General features: G+C 55.8%; 1 protein-coding gene across 1 annotated transcript in view; it reads right to left on the reverse strand.

Moving 5' to 3' along the window:
- The window catches only part of MONBRDRAFT_33840 (uncharacterized protein), a gene marked incomplete at its 5' end in the record, with an annotated part of 22,507 nt that extends 3,634 nt beyond the window's left edge, over positions 1–18,873 (reverse strand). The window contains 24 exons of the mRNA XM_001748779.1: positions 178–256; positions 377–426; positions 533–646; positions 755–811; positions 955–1,061; positions 1,140–2,235; positions 2,278–2,501; positions 2,646–4,804; positions 4,989–5,191; positions 5,224–5,868; positions 5,983–6,414; positions 6,518–6,646; positions 6,837–8,829; positions 8,933–9,081; positions 9,284–14,068; positions 14,135–14,641; positions 14,776–15,092; positions 15,326–15,405; positions 15,551–16,029; positions 16,187–16,402; positions 16,546–16,997; positions 17,081–17,728; positions 17,928–18,150; positions 18,523–18,873. Of these exons, the coding sequence (XP_001748831.1) occupies positions 178–256; positions 377–426; positions 533–646; positions 755–811; positions 955–1,061; positions 1,140–2,235; positions 2,278–2,501; positions 2,646–4,804; positions 4,989–5,191; positions 5,224–5,868; positions 5,983–6,414; positions 6,518–6,646; positions 6,837–8,829; positions 8,933–9,081; positions 9,284–14,068; positions 14,135–14,641; positions 14,776–15,092; positions 15,326–15,405; positions 15,551–16,029; positions 16,187–16,402; positions 16,546–16,997; positions 17,081–17,728; positions 17,928–18,150; positions 18,523–18,873 (15,495 nt within the window). The remainder of the gene's footprint in view (positions 1–177; positions 257–376; positions 427–532; positions 647–754; positions 812–954; positions 1,062–1,139; positions 2,236–2,277; positions 2,502–2,645; positions 4,805–4,988; positions 5,192–5,223; positions 5,869–5,982; positions 6,415–6,517; positions 6,647–6,836; positions 8,830–8,932; positions 9,082–9,283; positions 14,069–14,134; positions 14,642–14,775; positions 15,093–15,325; positions 15,406–15,550; positions 16,030–16,186; positions 16,403–16,545; positions 16,998–17,080; positions 17,729–17,927; positions 18,151–18,522) is intronic.
- Positions 18,874–19,084: the final 211 nt, after the last annotated feature.

A 19,084-nucleotide genomic window follows, 5' to 3' on the forward strand; every position in this document is an offset into this window, starting at 1 on the left:
ATTAACCCCCGCCGGAAAACAAAATTCGGGGCTTTTTTTTTTTTTAAAGGGGGGGGGGGGGGGTCCCCCCCCGCCAAAAAAAAAAAAAAAAAAAAAAAAAAAAAAAAAAAAAAAAAAAAAAAAAAAAAAAAAAAAAAAAAAAAAAAAAAATTCGGGTAGAACACCATCTCATCTGACCTCCTCATCGGTGAGGCGCACGACACCCCTCACGGATACGTGCGATTCGCCGCCAATCACAGCACGACAATCTGGGCATCTATGGCGGCAGCCAAGATCAAACAGTGTGAGGTTAACAAGAGCTTGAAGATGCAAGCTGGTCAAGTATCAACGCGATGACGGCATACAAGACGGTGATGTCGAAACGATAGGCTCTTACGTTGAGCGCTCCATGGGCATAGTGCAGTTGTCGACGCAGTACAAGTGGCCCTGAATTGCATGCGGCAAGAAAGCATAGCCACGGCAAACACAGTGCAAGTGGGTTTGTGACCGCAAAGGAATGCGCGTGGCTGCGCAGCGACTCATCAAGACTCACGTTTGGACACTTATACCAGCCCACCCAGGGCGATTCGTTCAACACCATCGAGAAGTCGTTGCCCGGCATGCCTGGCAAAAAGTGTTTCTGGGTGCTCTCTGGATGCCAGACCAACTGGCAGATTCAAAGCCACACCACCCAGCAAAGTAGACAGTTGAGCACGGCAGAAAATCGCATGGTTGGGGCAGAGCTCAAGAAAACAGCAAGAGTCGATCTTTGTACCTGCCCAATCCAGCTGTCGGGTTGCTCCACAGCCAATATAGCCACCAAGGCACACAACTAATAGCATTCGTTCGTTGGCATCATAACACAAATTTCGCATCAGGTTCCTTGCGAGCCAACTCTCAGACGTGGTAGCGGAGCCTCAAGATATTCTTCTAGCACACACCAAAAGCTCGGATCAAGCTGCACAATGACCGTACCTGGGTATTCATATTGCGCAAGAACGGCAACGTGTTGGGTGTACGGCAATGCTGGGTTTTCCCTGCCAATTGAAAGCCATTCAAGGCCCAATCTAGGATTTCTTGTTCTGGGACAGGCACAATACAAAGGGAACGTGAGCTGTATCGCCATCGTCGCATTCTCATGCGCATGGGCCTACACTCACGTGTCGAGCCGAGCAAGGGTTTATAGGTGCGCTCAAGCCATGTCTTGACAACTGTTGACTTGATGTTGTCCTCACAAGAATGCACAACGTGCAGAAGCGCCCCGACCCAAGTCGGGAGGTGCTTGGCGGGGTCGCGAAAAACCTTGGCGGTGAAAATATTGTCCAGCAAATCAGTGCTGCCAGTGTGGTGAGCCCGGTGCACCGCTATCAGTATTTCGCTGTATGCTTGGCTCTCTAGGCAGCGGAAGACGTCAATGTGGTTCTGCGAGGAGCGCGACCCACGCGCGCTTGCTCCGTAAACGTGTGCCAGGCTTCGAATGGGAGCCAAAAATGGGGTCACGGCCTCACCCAACGACAGGGCGTCAAGTAGAGCACTGGGGCCATGCGCGGAAACCATAACTTTTACAAAGAAGTCAGCCCCTTCAGGCCTTGTCAGAATCAACTGCACAGGGTCTGGGAACTCTGGACTGGCTGGAATTCGGCGCATCATGTGCTCCATGGCGCGGCGAAGGGCACATTTGGCCTGTTCAAAGGTGGCAGCTTGAATTGGCAGTTGGCCGTTTGTGTCAGGCAGCGCTGGCTCGGCCAAAACCACGCCAACGTCAGCTGCTTGCAAGGGCTTCTCCGTGTCTAGTTGCTCGGTGCGTGCGCAGTCAAGTACAAAAAGTTGCAAGGCAATGAGTCCTGCTTCCTGCGTGCACCCCTCAAGGCATGCCAGCAGCCTGTAGTAAGGCGTGTCATCCGTTGTCTTGAGCCACCCATACAGCGTGTAAATGGCGCCCAAAGCCACACGCAACTGATCCTGCAGCGTCTGCTGGACCAGACACTCTGAGGGCCACTCTAGGCGAGCCAGGTCTGTCAGCAATTGCACAGCATCCGGCACATGGTTCACCAAGGCCGGCAAGCACGAGTAGACAAGCTCCACGCAATGCGCAGCCAGCAGGGGCGTCAGCAAGGCCCAACCATTGCTTCCGACAAAGTCGGTATCATCCAAAAGAGTAAGATCACGTACGAGGCGCAGAGATTGAGCTTCAATAGCAGCAACCTCATCCTGAGTGCTCTGTCCTTTTCGCAAGTGCATGCAGACGGTCAAGGCCTGACCGATGAGCCGGGTCAGAAACACCTGCCGACCGCAGACCGTGGCTTGTGGAGTTTGATTCTCCAACAAAAGACTTTCCATGGCACTTGCATCAACGACGAGCTGAAGAGAATGCCGATAGGCATCGATTAGTCGGGGCTGTGCTCGCAGACTCTGCATGGCATCGCGCACACAGGTCTCAACAATGGCACAATCGCCTTGAGCCAGCAATCGGTCTGGCCGGTATTCGGTCGTAACCCACTTTTCAAGGTCGGGGTGGTGCTCTGCCAGCGCCAGCAAAGCCTTGAAACGCTGCTCAAGGAGAGCACAGGCTCCACTCAAAAGCGCGGCGTGTGTCAGTGCTCGCGGAGACAGGCAGGTCGCAAGGTGCAATGCCATGCGCGTGCAAGCGCTGTTTGACAGCGAACCATGTCGGCCAAAAGTTTGGAGCAATAGTGAGTCCATGTAGGCATCAGGCGGCACATTCAGATGGGCCAGTTCGAGCTGCTGCATCAGTGAGCTGGGGAGGAGCAAAGCCAACCGTGCTTCATATGCAGCAAGAGGGTCACCAACAGCATCATCACTTGCTTGAACAGCTGCCGGCTCTTCGGACGTTTCCACTCCACCTTCACCAGCCACTGAGTCTTGCAGCATGGCCTGGGCTGGCGCGAAGAAGAGCGCCAGCAAACTTTGTTGGCGGGGAAGAACCTCTCGAGCAAAGCAATTCAGGCCAGAATTTTCGACGGCAATGGTGCGCTGGCGCTGGGGCTTGTAGCCAAAGGCAACCACATCCATCTTCAACCCAATCTGTCGCTCCAAAAGTTCGCTCCAAAGCTCAACCACGGCGGTGTTTTGGTGAACAAAGGCTTGGTGCAAGAGATGCAGGCCAAAATCTTGCTCCAGCAGAGCGTAAGCGAAGGATGTTGCGTCGACCACGAGATCACGCAACGCCGCTTGGAGCGATTCAAAGAGGCAACTCACTTGAAACGAGCAAGCCCACTGCACGTGCAAGTGAATGCCTCGCGCGTCAGCCTGATTGGCCCGACGCAGGAATCCCACGACCAACTTTAGAAGCTGATCAGTAAAGGTCGGCTGCTTGAGCAAGTCATTGAACTCACGCAACCGGTCATACACGGTGGCGTAAACCTGTGCTGGGACCACTGTCTGTACCACGACTCGATGGTAGTGCTCGCGAAGGATGGCGACCGCGTCGATCTGTTGTGTCTTGATGAGCGTGGCGGCATCCAGCTCCAGGAGTGCGCGCAGCTGGCCCAGCTGCTGTGACGAGTGCTGCAGGTTGTCACAGTACAGGGTGTCCCAGCCACCACGAAAGACGAGCGGGAAATCGCGACCACGTTGCTTCACAGAAGAAGGCAAATGTATCACAACCACAATGAGTGGTCGGCCAGACTCTGTGGACCATTCAGCACGGCGCGCTGCTTCGTCTTCAACAGCTGCTTGGTCAGGTGCAGTATCCTCTGCCTCAAGCGCAGAGCGCCAAGCTGCATCTGCTGCACGCTGACGGGCCTGGCAGAGGAAAATTGTGTGATTAATGGCTTCTTTGCGCGTCTCAAGAGCATCGCACGAGATGAGGAAAACCCGGCGCGGCTCGTTTTGGGGCTTGTGCGCCGCTTGTCGAGCACGTGTAGCGCCTTCAAAGAAGCGGTCAAGTCGGCTGGTCAGCTGATCCTCGCTATGAAAGTGTGAGAGCTGCTCGTGCTCTAGCAATGTGCCGGGAAGCAGCTGTTGCAGATCGCCAAGACGCGGTATGTCCCCGGCCGGTGACGGCGTCAACACGAGCAGGAGTGACTGCGGTGCTGGCGTGGGTTCAGCGCCGGTAGCAGGGGTATCAGTCTCGTTCATCCCTGTAGTCGTGGGGACGAGCCGTGCTGCCTCTGTCGACGCGATTTCACTCGGTGCAGCGTCCGATGTTTCCACAGTGCATGCCATATTGTCCGCGGCGGCTCGTTCGGCCGCCTGACGCTGGACTCGATGTGCGGCGCAGGTGCGACGACGAGCGGCCTCAAAAGCGTCTCGCCGTTGCAAATGACGTTTCAGCAGGACCTGCAGGCTTGCTTGGGCTTTGAAATAAGAGTCCACGCCACGGGGAAACTGTTGCTGAAGGGTGGGTGAGAACTGGACGGCAACTGGCGAAGCGCACCGAGCCAACATAGCCTTGGCAACCTGGGACGCTTGTAGGCACTCATCATGCGTGGGTTGCTGGGAGTATTCTGCGCCTTGGATGAGCGCACTGGCCACACTATCGCGTTGGAATGAAGGAAAGATGCCCGTGAGACGCAGGCCACATTCTTCTTGGATTGCATGAAGGAAAGATTTGATGTCATCCAAAGCCACGGCGTAGCGGCGGGAGGTCCAGTCACTGGGGCGGAGTAGTTGACGCTCAAAACGATTCAAAAATGGCAAGTCTAGCGAATTGCGGGCACTGTCCTCCACGATCACAATAATTTTGAACCCGGCTTGCACCTCGACCAGCTGCGAACGCGAGCCAATCGCCAGGCGCAGCATGCGCTTGACCTGGCCATTTTTGCCCTGCTTGACGACATACTTTTGGTTCAACGCGTCATACCTAGGCACACAACCAAGTGCAGTGTAATGAGCATAGAAAATCGACAAAGACAAAACCAATTTCACAATGACACAAGCGTGGGTATGGATGGTCAGGAATTGTGGTCTGAGCGCATAGGAGAGCGCATATGCGCGTTACATCCACCAGAAAACAATTAAAAAGAAAATATAAAAATATAAAACACACACACACACACACACACACACACACACACACACACACACACACACACACACACACACACACACACACACACACACACACACACACACACACACACACACACACACACACACACACACACACACACACACACACACACACACACACACACACACACACACACACACACACACGCACATACACACACACACACACACTCACAGGCTCTCGAAGATATTAAAAGTGTTGACCAATACGAGAAGCTTGCCCGTCTTCATGGCACGCCGCACGCGATTGATCTGCTGCACCAGCTTGAGCTCATCAGCGTCGCTGCTAAACTGTGAGCCGATGAGAATTTCGCTGTGGGTCAAATCAACGAGCCCTGAGCCCGTCAAAATGTCGAGGGCGCTGCCGTACGAAGTGAAGAGCAAGAGATGGCGAGCAAGTGGGTCGCTCAAGTTGTCCAGCACCAGCCGCCCCACGTGCAGTGGGCCTGAGGCAGGGGCGTAGCCGACGCAATGCTGATGGAAGAGCTTATTGGCTACATCCAAAAGCTTGCTGTTGCCTCCGAAATTGCGGCAGACGCACATGTTGAGAAATTCGCTAGTAATGTTGCCCTTGAACCTGACAACGGACTCGCCCGTTTTGCGCTTGATGAGCTTGAGCAATGAATAGAAATCGCGCATGCCGAAAAAAACGCGATCTTTGCCATTCTCCGCACGTTGCAGTAGCGCGTGGTAAGCCAGAGCCAATGGCCGCAGCAGCTTCTTGAGCAAGGCCGCCTGGCCTGGCGCGTGAACGCCATGTTGCAGAATGTGCTCGCCGGTCTCTTCCAGCGATTCAAGCGAAGGATGAGGGCGGGCTAAACACAAAGCGCGGTTCATCTTGGCTGCATCCAAAGCCTATATCGCCGGACGAGTAGCAAAGTGGTGTTCAGAATGGGCCAAGAAGATGCTTCAAACGAGGAATGGAAGGTATTGTTAAAACTCTCTGCAGCGCCGTACAAGAGAACGCACCCAATTGGAAACAGCAACAATGGGGACCCGGGGCTCTGCCAGCATGCCATGCAGCACTTTGAGGGGCATGTCAGGGCTAAACTCAGCGAGGCCAACCTCATCAAGTACCAAGACACTGAGAGCATCCTTGGCGTGTTCTTGGTATCGGCAGGCCTGAAAGAATGCGCCATCGAGGCATGCAAAGTGAGCAGGCAGACACGCATGCAGACGGAACCGGAAAAAGGGAAAGAAGAGAGAGAGAGAGAGAGAGAGAGAGAGAGAGAGAGAGAGAGAGAGAGAGAGAGAGAGAGAGAGAGAGAGAGAGAGAGAGAGAGAGAGAGAGAGAGAGAGAGAGAGAGAGAGAGAGAGAGAGAGAGAGAGAGAGAGAGAGAGAGAGAGAGAAACAAACAAAGCACGGTCTGACCACTTGGTACTGGGAAAGAATTCCCGCAGCTGTTGACAGTGGCGAGCACTGAAACTGAAAAAGAGTGACGGCCGGGAACTTGCGCCAAAATTCACGGGGGCTCTGTTTGCCTTGCAGGTTGCTCAAGATGACCTGCAAAGCCAACGTTTTGGAGCTGCCTGGCTTGCCCACAATAAATGTGGGCAGCGTGTTCAGAGTTGCGATGATGGTGACAAAGACGTTCTCAGAGAGTGCGTCGTTCATGGCAATGTCATCATCCGTCTAAAACCCCCACAAATTCCAGCACACGACAATGAATAAGTCTGAGTGAACAAGGAGTAAAAGCAAATTGTGCAAAGTGCGGACGACAAGTAGAGGGACAAGATTGAGGATGGTTGGCAAACCCCAGCTTCTGCAAGGAGGGAGCAGAGGCTGGTTTGGTTGTTGTGAAGCGAGTATGCCATCAACCCACCTGGATATTAGCACAGAACTTGTTGCGAATGTGTCGAAGAATTCGACCAAACATGCCTCGCTTGCGCAGCACGTCTAGGCGTTGCTCCATCAAAGCGTGGGTGTTGAAGTCACCCGAATCGCGAAGCTTCTGCCAGTATCCTTCACGATCAGCCTCTGAATTGAGCCGATACCAATACGTAAAAGCCAGTGCTAATGTAAAGGCTACGCCCAGCGGGCTGATCTTTTGCTGGGAGGCTTGATCGGTGCCGCTGGTCACGTGATCCAAGAACCATTGGGTCAGGTGCAGGCAACGACGCACATCGCGCAGACTGGCCGCGCTTGAGTCGCCCTCCACATTGCGAATGTAAGCTTGCGACGCAGAGATCAGCACACGCAAAAGATGTATGCACGATGGCTCCTTCGCAAGGTGCATGGCTTCAATCATGCGCTCAATGTAAGATGCCTCTTGATGGCTTGTTAGCTGCCCAAAGTCAAACACATACTCATAAAGCGTGTCTGGGACAGCGTTGACGCGGTACACGAGCTCGCTCATGGTATCGGTCTGCTCACGGTTGAGACTGAAGATAAGGCCGGGTGTAACAGCTGCCGCCCGCTGACGGCGCCGATAAGGGTTGAGGGCGCCGAGAACCCGAACGCCCGGATGAAGAAAGCGGTCCCGAAGGCGGCGCTCGCAGAAAACAGTCTTGATGAATCCCGTGTGCTCGCAGGCGTTAAATTCGTCCAAAAAGACAAGGACGCGCGCACCTTCCTGCGCAGCGTGTTCTGCTTTGGCAAAAGTGGTCTCAATGTCGTCTACTGTGGTCCCTCCATGCACGTCTAGGATCACAAGTTCGGCTCCCAGCCAACGGGCTAAGAAGCGCAAGAGTGCTGTCTTGCCGGCACCGCACTCGCCCTGCAGCAACACAGGTAGCCCAGCCTGCATGCGCGTAAAGACGGAGACCATCTTCATGACATTGTCCAAGGTTAGCACGTAGGTGCCATCTGCTAGAGCTTCCTCGTTGCGCACGCCCGTCACGAATGCAAGGGCATCTGCCAGCCGCGTGTTCAAGTCTGAAACAGAGTGAGGAACGAGCACATCCAAGCTCTCAAGCAGACGCACAGTTTCCAGACCAAGCTTGAGAGAGCGCAGCATGTAAGGCATGAGGCTCAATAGCATGGCCGATGATGACCGGGCCTCCATACCAGCCACCTGCCCCTCTCGGTCTCCTTGAGTGCTCTGGTTACCATCTGCGGCTGCCACATCGGCCTGGGCTGAAAATACCAGGCTTGAGTTCTGAAACACCAAAAAGTCATGACTTGACTTCTCCCAGCCCAGGATATCAATGATGGGTTGGGTTTCGTCACGCAGCGCAAGGGAGGCGAAGGGTGCCTGAGCGTCGGTACTGGGTTGAGATGATGACGCATCCCCCTCTGTGGTTAGCTGCGTAGTTTCTTCACGTGTCGCAGTGGGCAGAAGATGTCGCAGTTCATCAATGTTGCAGGCAAACTTGTCCTCATCCTTGTCGGTCAACGAGTACTGAGCGCGGAACCAGCCCCTTTCCGTGCTGGCAGCATATGGGCGAAACGCACCGTCAATGGCCTCAAAGATAAGCCATTGTTGTTGGTGACGGACGGCTCGAAAGCGGCCGCTTGGATGCTGAAGCGCACCCAGCCAATCCACGGGTTCGGGCTCGAGTGGAAGGTACTGCCCAAGTGCTGGCTCATCGTTGGAGTCTTGGGAAGTGATGGTCAGTCCGTTTCTTGCGCCGCCAACCTGGTTGTTGGCTGTGGAAGAGCGCTGCGTACGCCAGTCGTCTAGAGGCTGCGGGGCGCGCCCTGCATCGTCGGCCTGCATCTCTGCACCAGGTTCAACAGAGGACACGTGCGTCCATTTTGTAGGTTGCGCCATAATCACCGTCCACGGCCGAGTGCTGGGATCCAATGAGAAGCAGGCGATACCATCAAAGCCCTTGCGCCGAGACTGGCCACCTGTCCACAAACGCAGACGACGACTGGAGCCAATGTTCCAGCAGCCCGCACATACAAGAACAACGCAACAGGTGAGGAAACAAGGGTGAAGCACGGCGTTGTTCTGTGGATTGGGGACACACGTACTTGAAACGGAAATCAAAGCCCGAATGACTGTTGACTGCCGTAAAGTGAGGTTCGAAATCCACGTCTTTTCCACGTGTATAGGTGTTGCGCAAACTCATCAGGCTAGCGGGCTGCTCAAGACCAGCCATGGCCTCGTGGCTTGGCATAAACTAAGATACCCACGGGACAAGGGAAAGCAAACGCTTTGTGAGTGGTTGGTCAGGTGAAGGGCATGCAAGAAACCAAGGCACTTTTAAGCGCGACAAGGTCACAGGTGGGTGCAGGGGGTGTGTACCCACGGCACAGAAGCGCATGGGCTCACAACCTTGCTCCTGCTGCATCCTTGCAGTTGTCAATCAAAGCCCTGCTCACCCGAATGCTCGCAGAAGAGGAGGTGCTAACGAGAACATCTTGACGCAAGGACATTTCCTTGGCGGTATTGAGAACAAAGAGCATGATAAGTGCGGCATGCTTCGAGCCTTCACGGTCTTGCTTCAGTCGCTCTAGCAAGCCACCCTCCTCGAAGAGGCGTTTCAGGGAATTGTAGGCGATTTTCACAAAGGCCCAGAGCGTGTGAAAGCTGAGACCATCCCGCGTTTCGGGCACCGCATTCAGCAGGACTTCCGAGGCCATGCGGCCATGTAATTCATCGGCTGGGGGTGGCGCATAAGCCGCACGGAGGGGAAACTCCTGCCCGCTGTTGTCCTGCAAAATGAGCAAAATGCCCACTAGGTATCGAAGCTTGAAGGCAGCATCCTCATCAGGCGCATCTTCGGGACCCAAGAATTCATGGGGCAACATGGCATCGCGCAGCTCGTCAGCTGATGTTTGGAGCGTCGACGGATCAAAGAGCAATGTCTCGCCAGGTAGCGCTCGGGGTATGAACATGGTGCGGGTGGCTGCCCCATTTCCCAACTCTACGATAAACTCCACGTTGCGGTAGTCCCAATAGAAGCTGGCCTGGTGGGCGGCCAACACGCGAGTGCTCGCCAGCGTCAGCAGTGCGCGTTGAAAGTAGCCCGCATCGCTGGGATGAAGGTCCACGTCCAAATGTACCACACACGGTTCTGGTGTGGCGGTCTGGCTAGTGGCGGCCAGCAGGTTTGCCACCAAGGTCTCGACCAGTGCCTCGTGGTGGTGAACAGCCACGTAGTGATAGCGTCGACGCGAACGTCGCGCTAATTGTCGAATGCGGTGCGACTTGCCGCTACCAGCTCCCTGAGGCCCCATCAGCAACTTGAAGCCAGCTGTTTCTTGGTCCGCATGTAAACGGAGCAGATGTTGAATGGCCAATGGGTCAACCACCCGTTTGGGTGACTGTGCGGAGCTAAGCAGGGCAGCGAGTTGATGTGTAGCAACGCTACCTGTTACGACCAGAAGAGGATTACTGGCCTCAAAGCGCCGCTCATTGATGAGTTGTGCAATGACTGCCTGTTTGGCTTGCGCACATTCGTAGGCCATAAGTACATGGACACCGGGTCCCTGGGTCGCGTCTCTATTGCACCAGCGGAAAAGGAAGGTGGAAACGCTGTCCAGCGGTGTATCATCACCGCAGAGAAGCAAAGTTTGCGCTTCGGGCATGTGGCCGTGGGCCACAAATTCTCCCATGCTGAGAAGCCAGGCATCCTCAGCACTAGCAGCGCAGACGACGCGCAACCGAGGAAGCTCCACGTCTTCGGTCCGCTCCTTATCCAGATGGGCATCGGACATGTGATAGTGCTCTCGAGGAAACGCACGGATCGGCAGCGGTAAATCAGCCACGCCTGCATGCAAAGCGTCGGCAAGGAGAACAAGGATTTGCTGCGCCGACGGTCCCTTGCGCGAAGCTTGCGAGCGCTTCTCCGCGCCGGCAGCAGGGGCAGCAAGGACTGGTACACAAGCATTCGTGGCCAGGGTGATCGAGGTGGCTGGTTCGGCCCAGGCGGCATTACCAGTGCGCCAGGCTCCAAGTACCCGCAAGGCCACTTCCTCAACAACTTCAGACTCATGTGCCAGATCCACGTTCCACGAGCCAACCACTTCACGAGCCGCTTGCAGGCTGAAGCGGTGTTCTACAAGCTCTCGCAAAAAAGTCCAAAGCTGGCTCACGCGAAAGGTGGCCATTGCGTGGCGCGCCTGGCGGAGCTGCATAAGCTGCGTGCGCCAGGCGTCGCGCATGTCGCGGTAGCGCCGATACTGCAGCCGCACTTCGTCTGCAGTCAAACTCAGAGACAGGTTCACCTGGTATGCCATAAAATTGACGTGACCCATGTCTTGAAGCTCCAGTAGGGTGGTATGCAGAAGCTTGGCCCAGTGAAACTGGCCAATAAACTGGTCCACGTGTTCCTGTCGTGTACCGCCGGGTCCATCACGCAGCAAGACGCTGGCATTGAAATCTTCAAGCTCTGCCAATGAACGCTGTTTGGCAATCTTCTTTCCCTTGACGTTGACAATGTAGGTTACACACAGGCTAGGGTCAACGTCGGGCCAAGCTGCGGCAAAACGCCAGCATGCCTCACTGGCTGGGGACAGCAGTTTGAGTAATTGGCTAGAGGCCGCATCACCAATGGGGTCGACCAGCTCACTCAGAGGCTGCAATACACCCTGAACGGTCTCCAGGCTGACCGCAGTCTGGTTCCAGTCTGTGGTCTCCATGTCCTCAAGAATCGCCAGTAACTCATCGACGTGGCCAAGAATATCTTGTCGCCGATATATAAAGGGATAGAATTGGCGACGCACTGTCTCCAGGCGGGCCAACATCTTGTCGTCCACGTGGCCATCAACCCAGAGCTCAAAGGGGCACTCGCTTTCGTTCTTACCGAGGGCCATTTCAATGCTGGCCTTGAAGTCGCTGTCCGAGAAAAAGGTCAGGCGCAACCACGCAAAGAGGGTGGCATGGGCCTGCAACAACTGAATCGGGCGCTGCTCCACTTTTAGCACACTGGGGTGCACGGCCAGCAGGCGCTGAGCTGGCACTGTCAGGGCAGCCAAAGAGGCCTCATCTAACGTTTCGGCCACATCGATGCTCGCGTTGTGCAGAAGCGTGGCCCAAGTGCGGGCTTCGCGCTGGCCAATCTCACTCAAAAGAGGCGACATTTCCTTGAGCAGGTCTTGCACAGTCACTCGCTTCTTCACAAGCTCAATGAGATGAAGAGCTGCCTGCATGTCTGCGTGCAGCTGCGGGGCTGTTTGTATGCGTTCATCATTCACCAAGTCCAAGTCCAAGTCCAAGTCCAAATCTTCTTTGGTCAGCATCGGTGCTGGCGAGATCGCCGCCTCAATGCTTGGCTCAAGTTCAGCGTCACGTTTCCGCAAGCCAGTACGCAGCAGCAGGCGCACACTGCCCTCGGTCCACAACTGGCGCCAAGCATAAAGACGAGATGCATGAATAGCTCGAACCGAAACCTCCTGCGCCAAACTCTGCCAGTGCGCCACAAAATCCGGCAAATCAGCGACTGATTGGCCAAACGTGTGCCATACTGCCAGGAACAGCGCATCCTCGCGCAGGGAAAGCAGCCACGGAAGGGCCTTCAGAAGAAGCGTTGGGAGCAGCTGAGAGGCGCCCTCATCGTCCGTCGCCTGAAAGCTCTGAAGCGCCAGCTCCTCGGTGGGTACACCGGCAGCTTCAGCAACGGGCTGGCGTAAGCGGTGCGCGGTGACGCACAGCGGCATCGAGCGCCAGGTGGCCTGGATGTCCTCAAAGGTCGTGGCGGAGGGGTCTGTGGGTAACAGATCTTCAAACACGCGGCCCAACTGAGCAAGCAACCGACGGTATGCCTCCATATCTCCTTGGGCTTGAACGAGAAGGGCATATGCGGTCGGAGAGTGGCCTGGCAGAGCCATTGAGAAGTCACGGCGCTTGCGCAGCAAAGCTTGCAAGGCATCCGGACAAATCGTGCGCGCCTGAAGGGCAAGATAGGCCCGTTCGACGACGTCTTGCAAGCCCCCGCTGCAGGATGTCATTTGTGCCCACGCCGCCTTCATGCGAGGTTCGAGTCGGTGCTCTTCAGGCAATGAAAAGCGATCGGCCTCTTCCTGATGGAACCAACTAAGAAAGCGGGCCACGAAGGTAACGTGGCTTGCTAGCCAGGCTTGTCCGGCTAAGTCGAGAGCTTGGCCGCGACAGGCATCCAAAAGGGGTTGTAGCTCATGGGCCAAAGGCGCGGTGGCGGCCTCGATCAGGCCGTACAGGAACACGCGGTGAGCAAGCCGGCGATCCGCTTCCACCAACGCATTGAGAGCTGCAATAGCTTCCCACAGCTCGTCGTCGGGACACCGGTGGACATTTTGAACGACAGCCTTCATGGTGCGGCCGAGCACGTGTGGTGCAATTTCAAAGTCTTGCAAAATTGTGGGCATGGCAGCAAGGGTAGCGGGCAGATGATCCTCGCTGCACAGCTGGTGCAGTTGTAGCTGTAGGAGGCCATCGGTGACGTCGCGGTCCTCCTTGAGTTGAACGTGGGTTTCCGACCACCAATGCAACACTTGTAGCAATCGGCGGCGCACATGCGTCGCAAGACCGCCTGCAGCAGCAGCACGTTCAGCCTCGCCATCGGCCTTATCCTGCTGTCGGCGTGCAGTTTGAGCTGCTTCGACAAGCGCCACCATGGCTGCCGCAAGCTGGGGACTAGCTGCAGGTTGAACATTAGCCAGCACAAGGCGCAGAAATGGCAGCATGCCGGGCAATAAAGTGGCGCCCTGGCGAGCCCGCAGATTCTTGGAAACAAAAATCCGCGTCAGGTGTGCCTCAGTCAGGAAGCCTGCCTTTTGCAAAGCGGCCAGGCCCTCAAAGTCAGAGGTGATGGAGCTTTTTGGCCAAGCGTAGGTGCCAAGAAAGTTGAGAAGATTGTTCTGAGCAAGGGCACGGCCGTCACTGGCCTGCAAAAGAGGCTCGGCCAGAAGCGAAGCCCAGAGCTGCAGCGAAGGCACGGTGTTGAGGAGACAGCGCCAATGCTCCAGAACATCGGCCTGCCGACGTTGAGCACGGTCTTGTCCTAGGTGCTTGACCTCAGAGCGAAAGAGCTGCTCACGCAGATCATGCGCAGCGGCATCGGTGGCAGTGGCGCAGCTGCGCAACTGCGTGGTGATGCCTTCCATTGCTCGAAAGGCTGTTTCGTTTGCAGCACGAAGCTGCGCGAGGGCCGCCACGTAGTCAGTCAGCATCTTCTGAAATTGTAGCTGGCCATGTGCCCGTGCAGTCGGTGAAGCGAGGTATCGCAATTTGTGGGAGCCTTGTTCGCAAACCAGTACGCCACCGTCGGGGAGCGCATGCAGGGTGCGGGGCTCGCTCATGCGTGCCACCAGGCCCGAGCCATCAATGAACTGATCTTGATTGCCTCCGGTCTGAGTTGCAGCGTCCCCAGCCTCACGGGCGCTTCGCACGACCGGCACAACCACGCGCTCCTCCATGAGGATGGCGGAGATGCGATCATTCTCGAGATCTGCAACCAGCAAATCTCCGTCCGTGTCGAGAGCCACGCTCGATGGGGTGCGGAAAAGTGACTCAAGAATCTTGCCATATCGGCGGCCCGCCCGCCCTGGCACACCAGCAACAAGCTTCAAGCTCCAATCTGAGGTGTTGAGGGCCCGAATGCAGTGGTTGCCGGCATCGGCAATGGCCACGACTGTGCGACGCTGGTTCAGAAAACACATGCCTCGGGGCTGATTCAGCTGGGTGGATCCGCGTCGGCCGTCGGCAAAGCCAGCGGTGCGACTGCCCGCCACCGTGGTCACGGTCCAGTTCTTGTCCTTCTGCATGTAAGAGGCAGCAAGCGGGCAAAACATTGAGCGGCAGCCCGCACAGACGTCTTGTGCACATTCGGTGGTAGGAAGCGAAATGGCTTGGCTTTGCCGGATAGTGGTCTTGGAAGCATCAAGATACACACCTGCAACTGCAACAGTCGAATGCTGTTGTTGGCCTCATCGGAGATTAAGATGCGCTTCTCGTCCAAAACCAACAGGTCACTGGGCTGATTGAATTGCGCCTTGGAAACTGCTCCCTCAGCGCCACCAGCTTGACCGGGCTGGCCGGCAAAGGTCTTGACGGTGCTCAGACTGCGGGAAATACTGCGAATGCAGTGGTTTGCCGAGTCGGCGACCAAAAAGCTGCCATCCTCCAGCTGGCAAATCCCCGATGGGCGATGAAAGCAAGCGTCACTAAGACGGCCGTCCCGATGGGCGGCCAAGGGTACATCATGGCCCCCTATTTGAGCGTGCACGCAATCAACTTGAGAAAGCGCCAGTCCCCACCAGCGGCACATGCATTTTGTGTTGATTTTGGCGGAGAAGCCACAGTGACACAGTTGCCTTTCAAGCATGGAACACAGTGTGATGGCCAGGACGTATAGGTTTGCAAAACAAACAAACAAACAAACAAACATTCGAACATGAACGTTCTATTGGGGGGTTTTTTTCTCCCCGAGTTCAAATACGCACCATGGTTGAGACACTCTGTTTCGCCAGTTAGCAGGTTGACGAGCCGAATGCTGTTGTTGTTTCGCTCCGTCAGAAGAATGCTGCGCACAATCAAAATGCACAATGGGGTTTGCCATGAACGATATCATCAAATTATCATCGAGCAGTGAGTTGCGCCAAATAAAAAAATAGAAAAATGAAAAATAAAAAATATCTGTGCGTGTGCATGTGCGTGCAGCCACAAACCTGTCATCTTTGTACAAAGCCACGCCATAGGGGTTGGCCAGCTGAACGCGGCGAGCACGAAGTTCAAAAACACGCAAATTGTCGGGCACGGGCCGACCGCGCGCCACAAGCCGGTCAATCTGTTGTCGCGTGCGCCTGTTTTGGGCTTCTATTAGGTCCCGGCGCTGGTTCTCCAAGTGCGAGTCCACAAAGCCCGAAAAGCCAGTGCCCGCAATGGTTGTGAGACGATAGTCGATGGGATCAAAACGATCCTCGAGGCGAGTGGGTTCGTTGGCCGCGTCTGCATCGGCCAGCGCGCCTTCTTGCAGCTTGCGGACGGTGGCTTTGCACAACTGGCGCAAACGCGTCTTGCTTTTGTCCTCTAAAGGGACCTTGAGCAGAACTTCGTCGTCGGCCTGAAAATTGAAGCGCTGGCTCAATCGCTGCACACCAACGTCGTTGAGATAGTTGCCACGGACGCGTGCCGTCATTTGGCGCACCTGCAAAAACAAACCCCCGTGACCCAAGAGGCAGGAGAAAGCGATTCAAGTGAAAGCAGGAATGTGTGCAGGAGTGGCGGCAAGCAGCACCACTCGGCGAATCGCGCAGGGCGAGGAAACAAAGGTGCAAAGTGCACGGGGAGGGAGTTGGCCGTACCGTCGCGAGTTGATTCAGTTGTTCATCGGCCTTTTGGACCTGCGCTTCAACCTTGGCCAGGGCATTTGGGGTGGTCTGGATCTGCTTGGGAACGCTGACAATCCACTTGAGTGTTCTGTAGGCTTCAGTTCGCCGAGTGGCATCATCAGAAATGGCCAGCAGGCGCTGAATCTCTTGCACAGCCGCGGGGCGCAGGCGCTGACTGAGTGCCTCGATCTGCAAGTGCAGGGGCGGGGAAAAAAACGGAAAAAGTCGATGTGACGCAAAAACTGGACTATGAAGTTGCGACGCTGGATAACGCATTCAATGTGTCTCCACGTTGAGATTGGCTGGTTAGCAATATGCGTCGGCATCCTCACCTGGTGCGCGACCAAGAGAGTACGTGGTAGATTGTCGGGATTGCGGGCATCGCGAAAGAACTGAGGCAACTTGGATTGGCCGGGTTTGTATGTGACCGCATCTCGCAAGCCTCCCATGTCGCTGGCCAAGCGGTTCAGGTCCGGGGCAAGGTCACAGCGCAAGCTACGGGGGCTCAAGCGGCGCAGTGCGTTTTCTAGAGGGCGGGCAAGTGCTTGCAATAGGGCATGGGCCCGCAAAGAGCGAAAGCTCCAAGCCAGGCTGGCTGCGTCAAGGTCCACCAGTAGCATGAGGCCTTGACATGCAGCTCCATAAACGGCTTCATAGCCACTGGACCACCACGCGCTGTTGTTGCGCTGGGCAGCCCAAGCACCGAGCTCGTGGGTGTCGCTGGCACTGAGTGTGCAGTTGGCCCAGAGTGCCAGAATCGTGGTTGAGGGCTGGAGCTTGAACACTGGGATCGGCGATAGTGCAGGAAAATTGGTGGCGTAAGACAGGTTCCGCGAGTAGTTTCAAGCCTTCACATGGGTAGCCTACCTGCAGCCCATTGGGCAAGTAAGCAGAGGACCCAGATCACGTGCTGGGCCGGGGTAAGGTCCGGCAGGGCCTCCCGACAGGCAGCCACGTAGTGCTGAAAACCATCCTCGTTGTCAATGTTTTGATGCCGCATGGTGTCAAGCATGGGGCCTAGGGCATGTAAGATGGCCAACATGCGCGCTTCTACGGCTTGACGCGGTTCAGTGGCCTGGGCCTGCTTCAAAACGGCGGTGAGAGCATCGACCAGGGTCGGATAGCTTGAGGCGGGCAGCACGCCGTTGGGGCGAGCAACATCCAGGCTCAACCAAACATGAGTCGAGGTGGGTTGTCCTGGATCAATGAGGGCCGAGAAGCTGGCATCACCAGCAGCAGTGTGAAGATGCACCGTCAGGTGGGCAGGCCAGGGCGTGACAAAGTCCAGATCTGTGTGGGGCGTGGTGGATTGCCATGCCGTGGCATCTTGGTGCCAGCCAGCTGGAATTACGAGGCTTGCGACACTGAGATGCGAGCCATGTCGGCGCAGTGAGAGAGCCTGAGAGGGATCTCGATGGCGGAACTCAAGCCGACTTGTGGCCGGAAGCTCATCTGAGCCGGGGCCAGGCAGGACGGACAGCTGGCGCTGTACTCCCAGTGGGGGTGGATTTGACCCTAAGAATGGAGTGCGAGCGGGCGGTGAGAAAAATAAAGGCATTCAACATCGAGCAATAGAAGTCGCCGGGCGCGCGCGCATGTGTGTGTGTGTGTGTGTGTGTGTGTGTGTGTGCGTGTTTCAAGATGTCTTTGACCTTCAACGAGGCTCGTCTCTTCTGCGTGAACTGTGCATCGGGTGTCACAGGAACACACCCACCTGTGCGCTGGGGCAACGTCACCTGGGCTGGGGCCGAGGTGAGGCGGCCGACAGCTTGATCAAGGGCCCAGTCAGTCGGAGCAGCATCTGCCGTTATCGACAGCTGGCTACAGGTGATGACACCCTTGCGTTCGAGCTCACGGGGGCACAGCACGTAGAACGAGATGACGACTTCTAAAAGGGGCGGGAAGGGCGCACCCAGTGAGATTGCCAAGTGTCGAAGCTATGAACAGCGCGGTGTGAAAAGAGATCCACCAGCATGCTGCGGCCTCAAAGGGTACACCGGACGTAACAGACCATCATGGAGGCTGATGTTGTTGGGCCGACGGGGGAGATCCTTATTTACCAGCCCCGGGCGCGCCAGCATGCGGGCAAGAACCGGCATGCTTGCGCCTTCTCAAAAGTCAACCTCGCAGACCCGTTCTCAGCTCAATCACGGCACTGAGCCGGATCCTCCCCCCCCAAAAGAAAACAAACCAAAGCAGGCATACACTAAAACAGCAACGTGCCTCCCCCACTGCATCCAGATCCCCGATCTCATCCCTTGTCTCCCAAACAGAGAGAGCGAGAGCGGAGGAAGCAGAAGGTGGCGGACGACGAAGAAAAAAAAAAAATAAATGAGAGAGAGAGAGAGAGCTTGAGGGAGAGAGAGAGAGAGAGAGAAAGAGAGAGAGAGAGAGAGAGAGAGAAAGAGAGAGAGAGAGAGAGAGAGGTTTCTGGGTGTGTGTAGAGTTATGATGTCACAAAACAGGCGTCCGTGCTCTGTGACGGCCAGCTCTAAGAAAAGCACGGTGCTGGGAGACTTCTCTGCTTCTGCATGCTGTTTCAAGCTAAAAGTCTGGGCGATCTGGGCGCCATCTCTGACAACCCTGATAGGAGGAGCATAACTCTGCTCTCTATCTCTGATGTTGACATCGCTCCATCTAAAAATAGCAGAAGAAACCATCCTCCAGCTATAAATAGAATATCTGACAAGTTACGACGATAGCGTTCAGGCGTAACTTTATTCACACTTCCTTTCGCGCGCTTCTCTCTCTCTCTCTCTCGCTCTAAATTTTTTTTTTTTTCTTGCGGGCTGTTGGCGCTGTGAGTGAGGGAGGGGGTTGACGGCGTGTGTGTCGCATCATGAGCGCTCGACTGACGAGCGGGATAGAGTG

Source organism: Monosiga brevicollis, genomic scaffold (assembly GCF_000002865.3).
Source record: "Monosiga brevicollis MX1 MONBRscaffold_25 genomic scaffold, whole genome shotgun sequence".
Taxonomy (NCBI): domain Eukaryota; class Choanoflagellata; order Craspedida; family Salpingoecidae; genus Monosiga; species Monosiga brevicollis.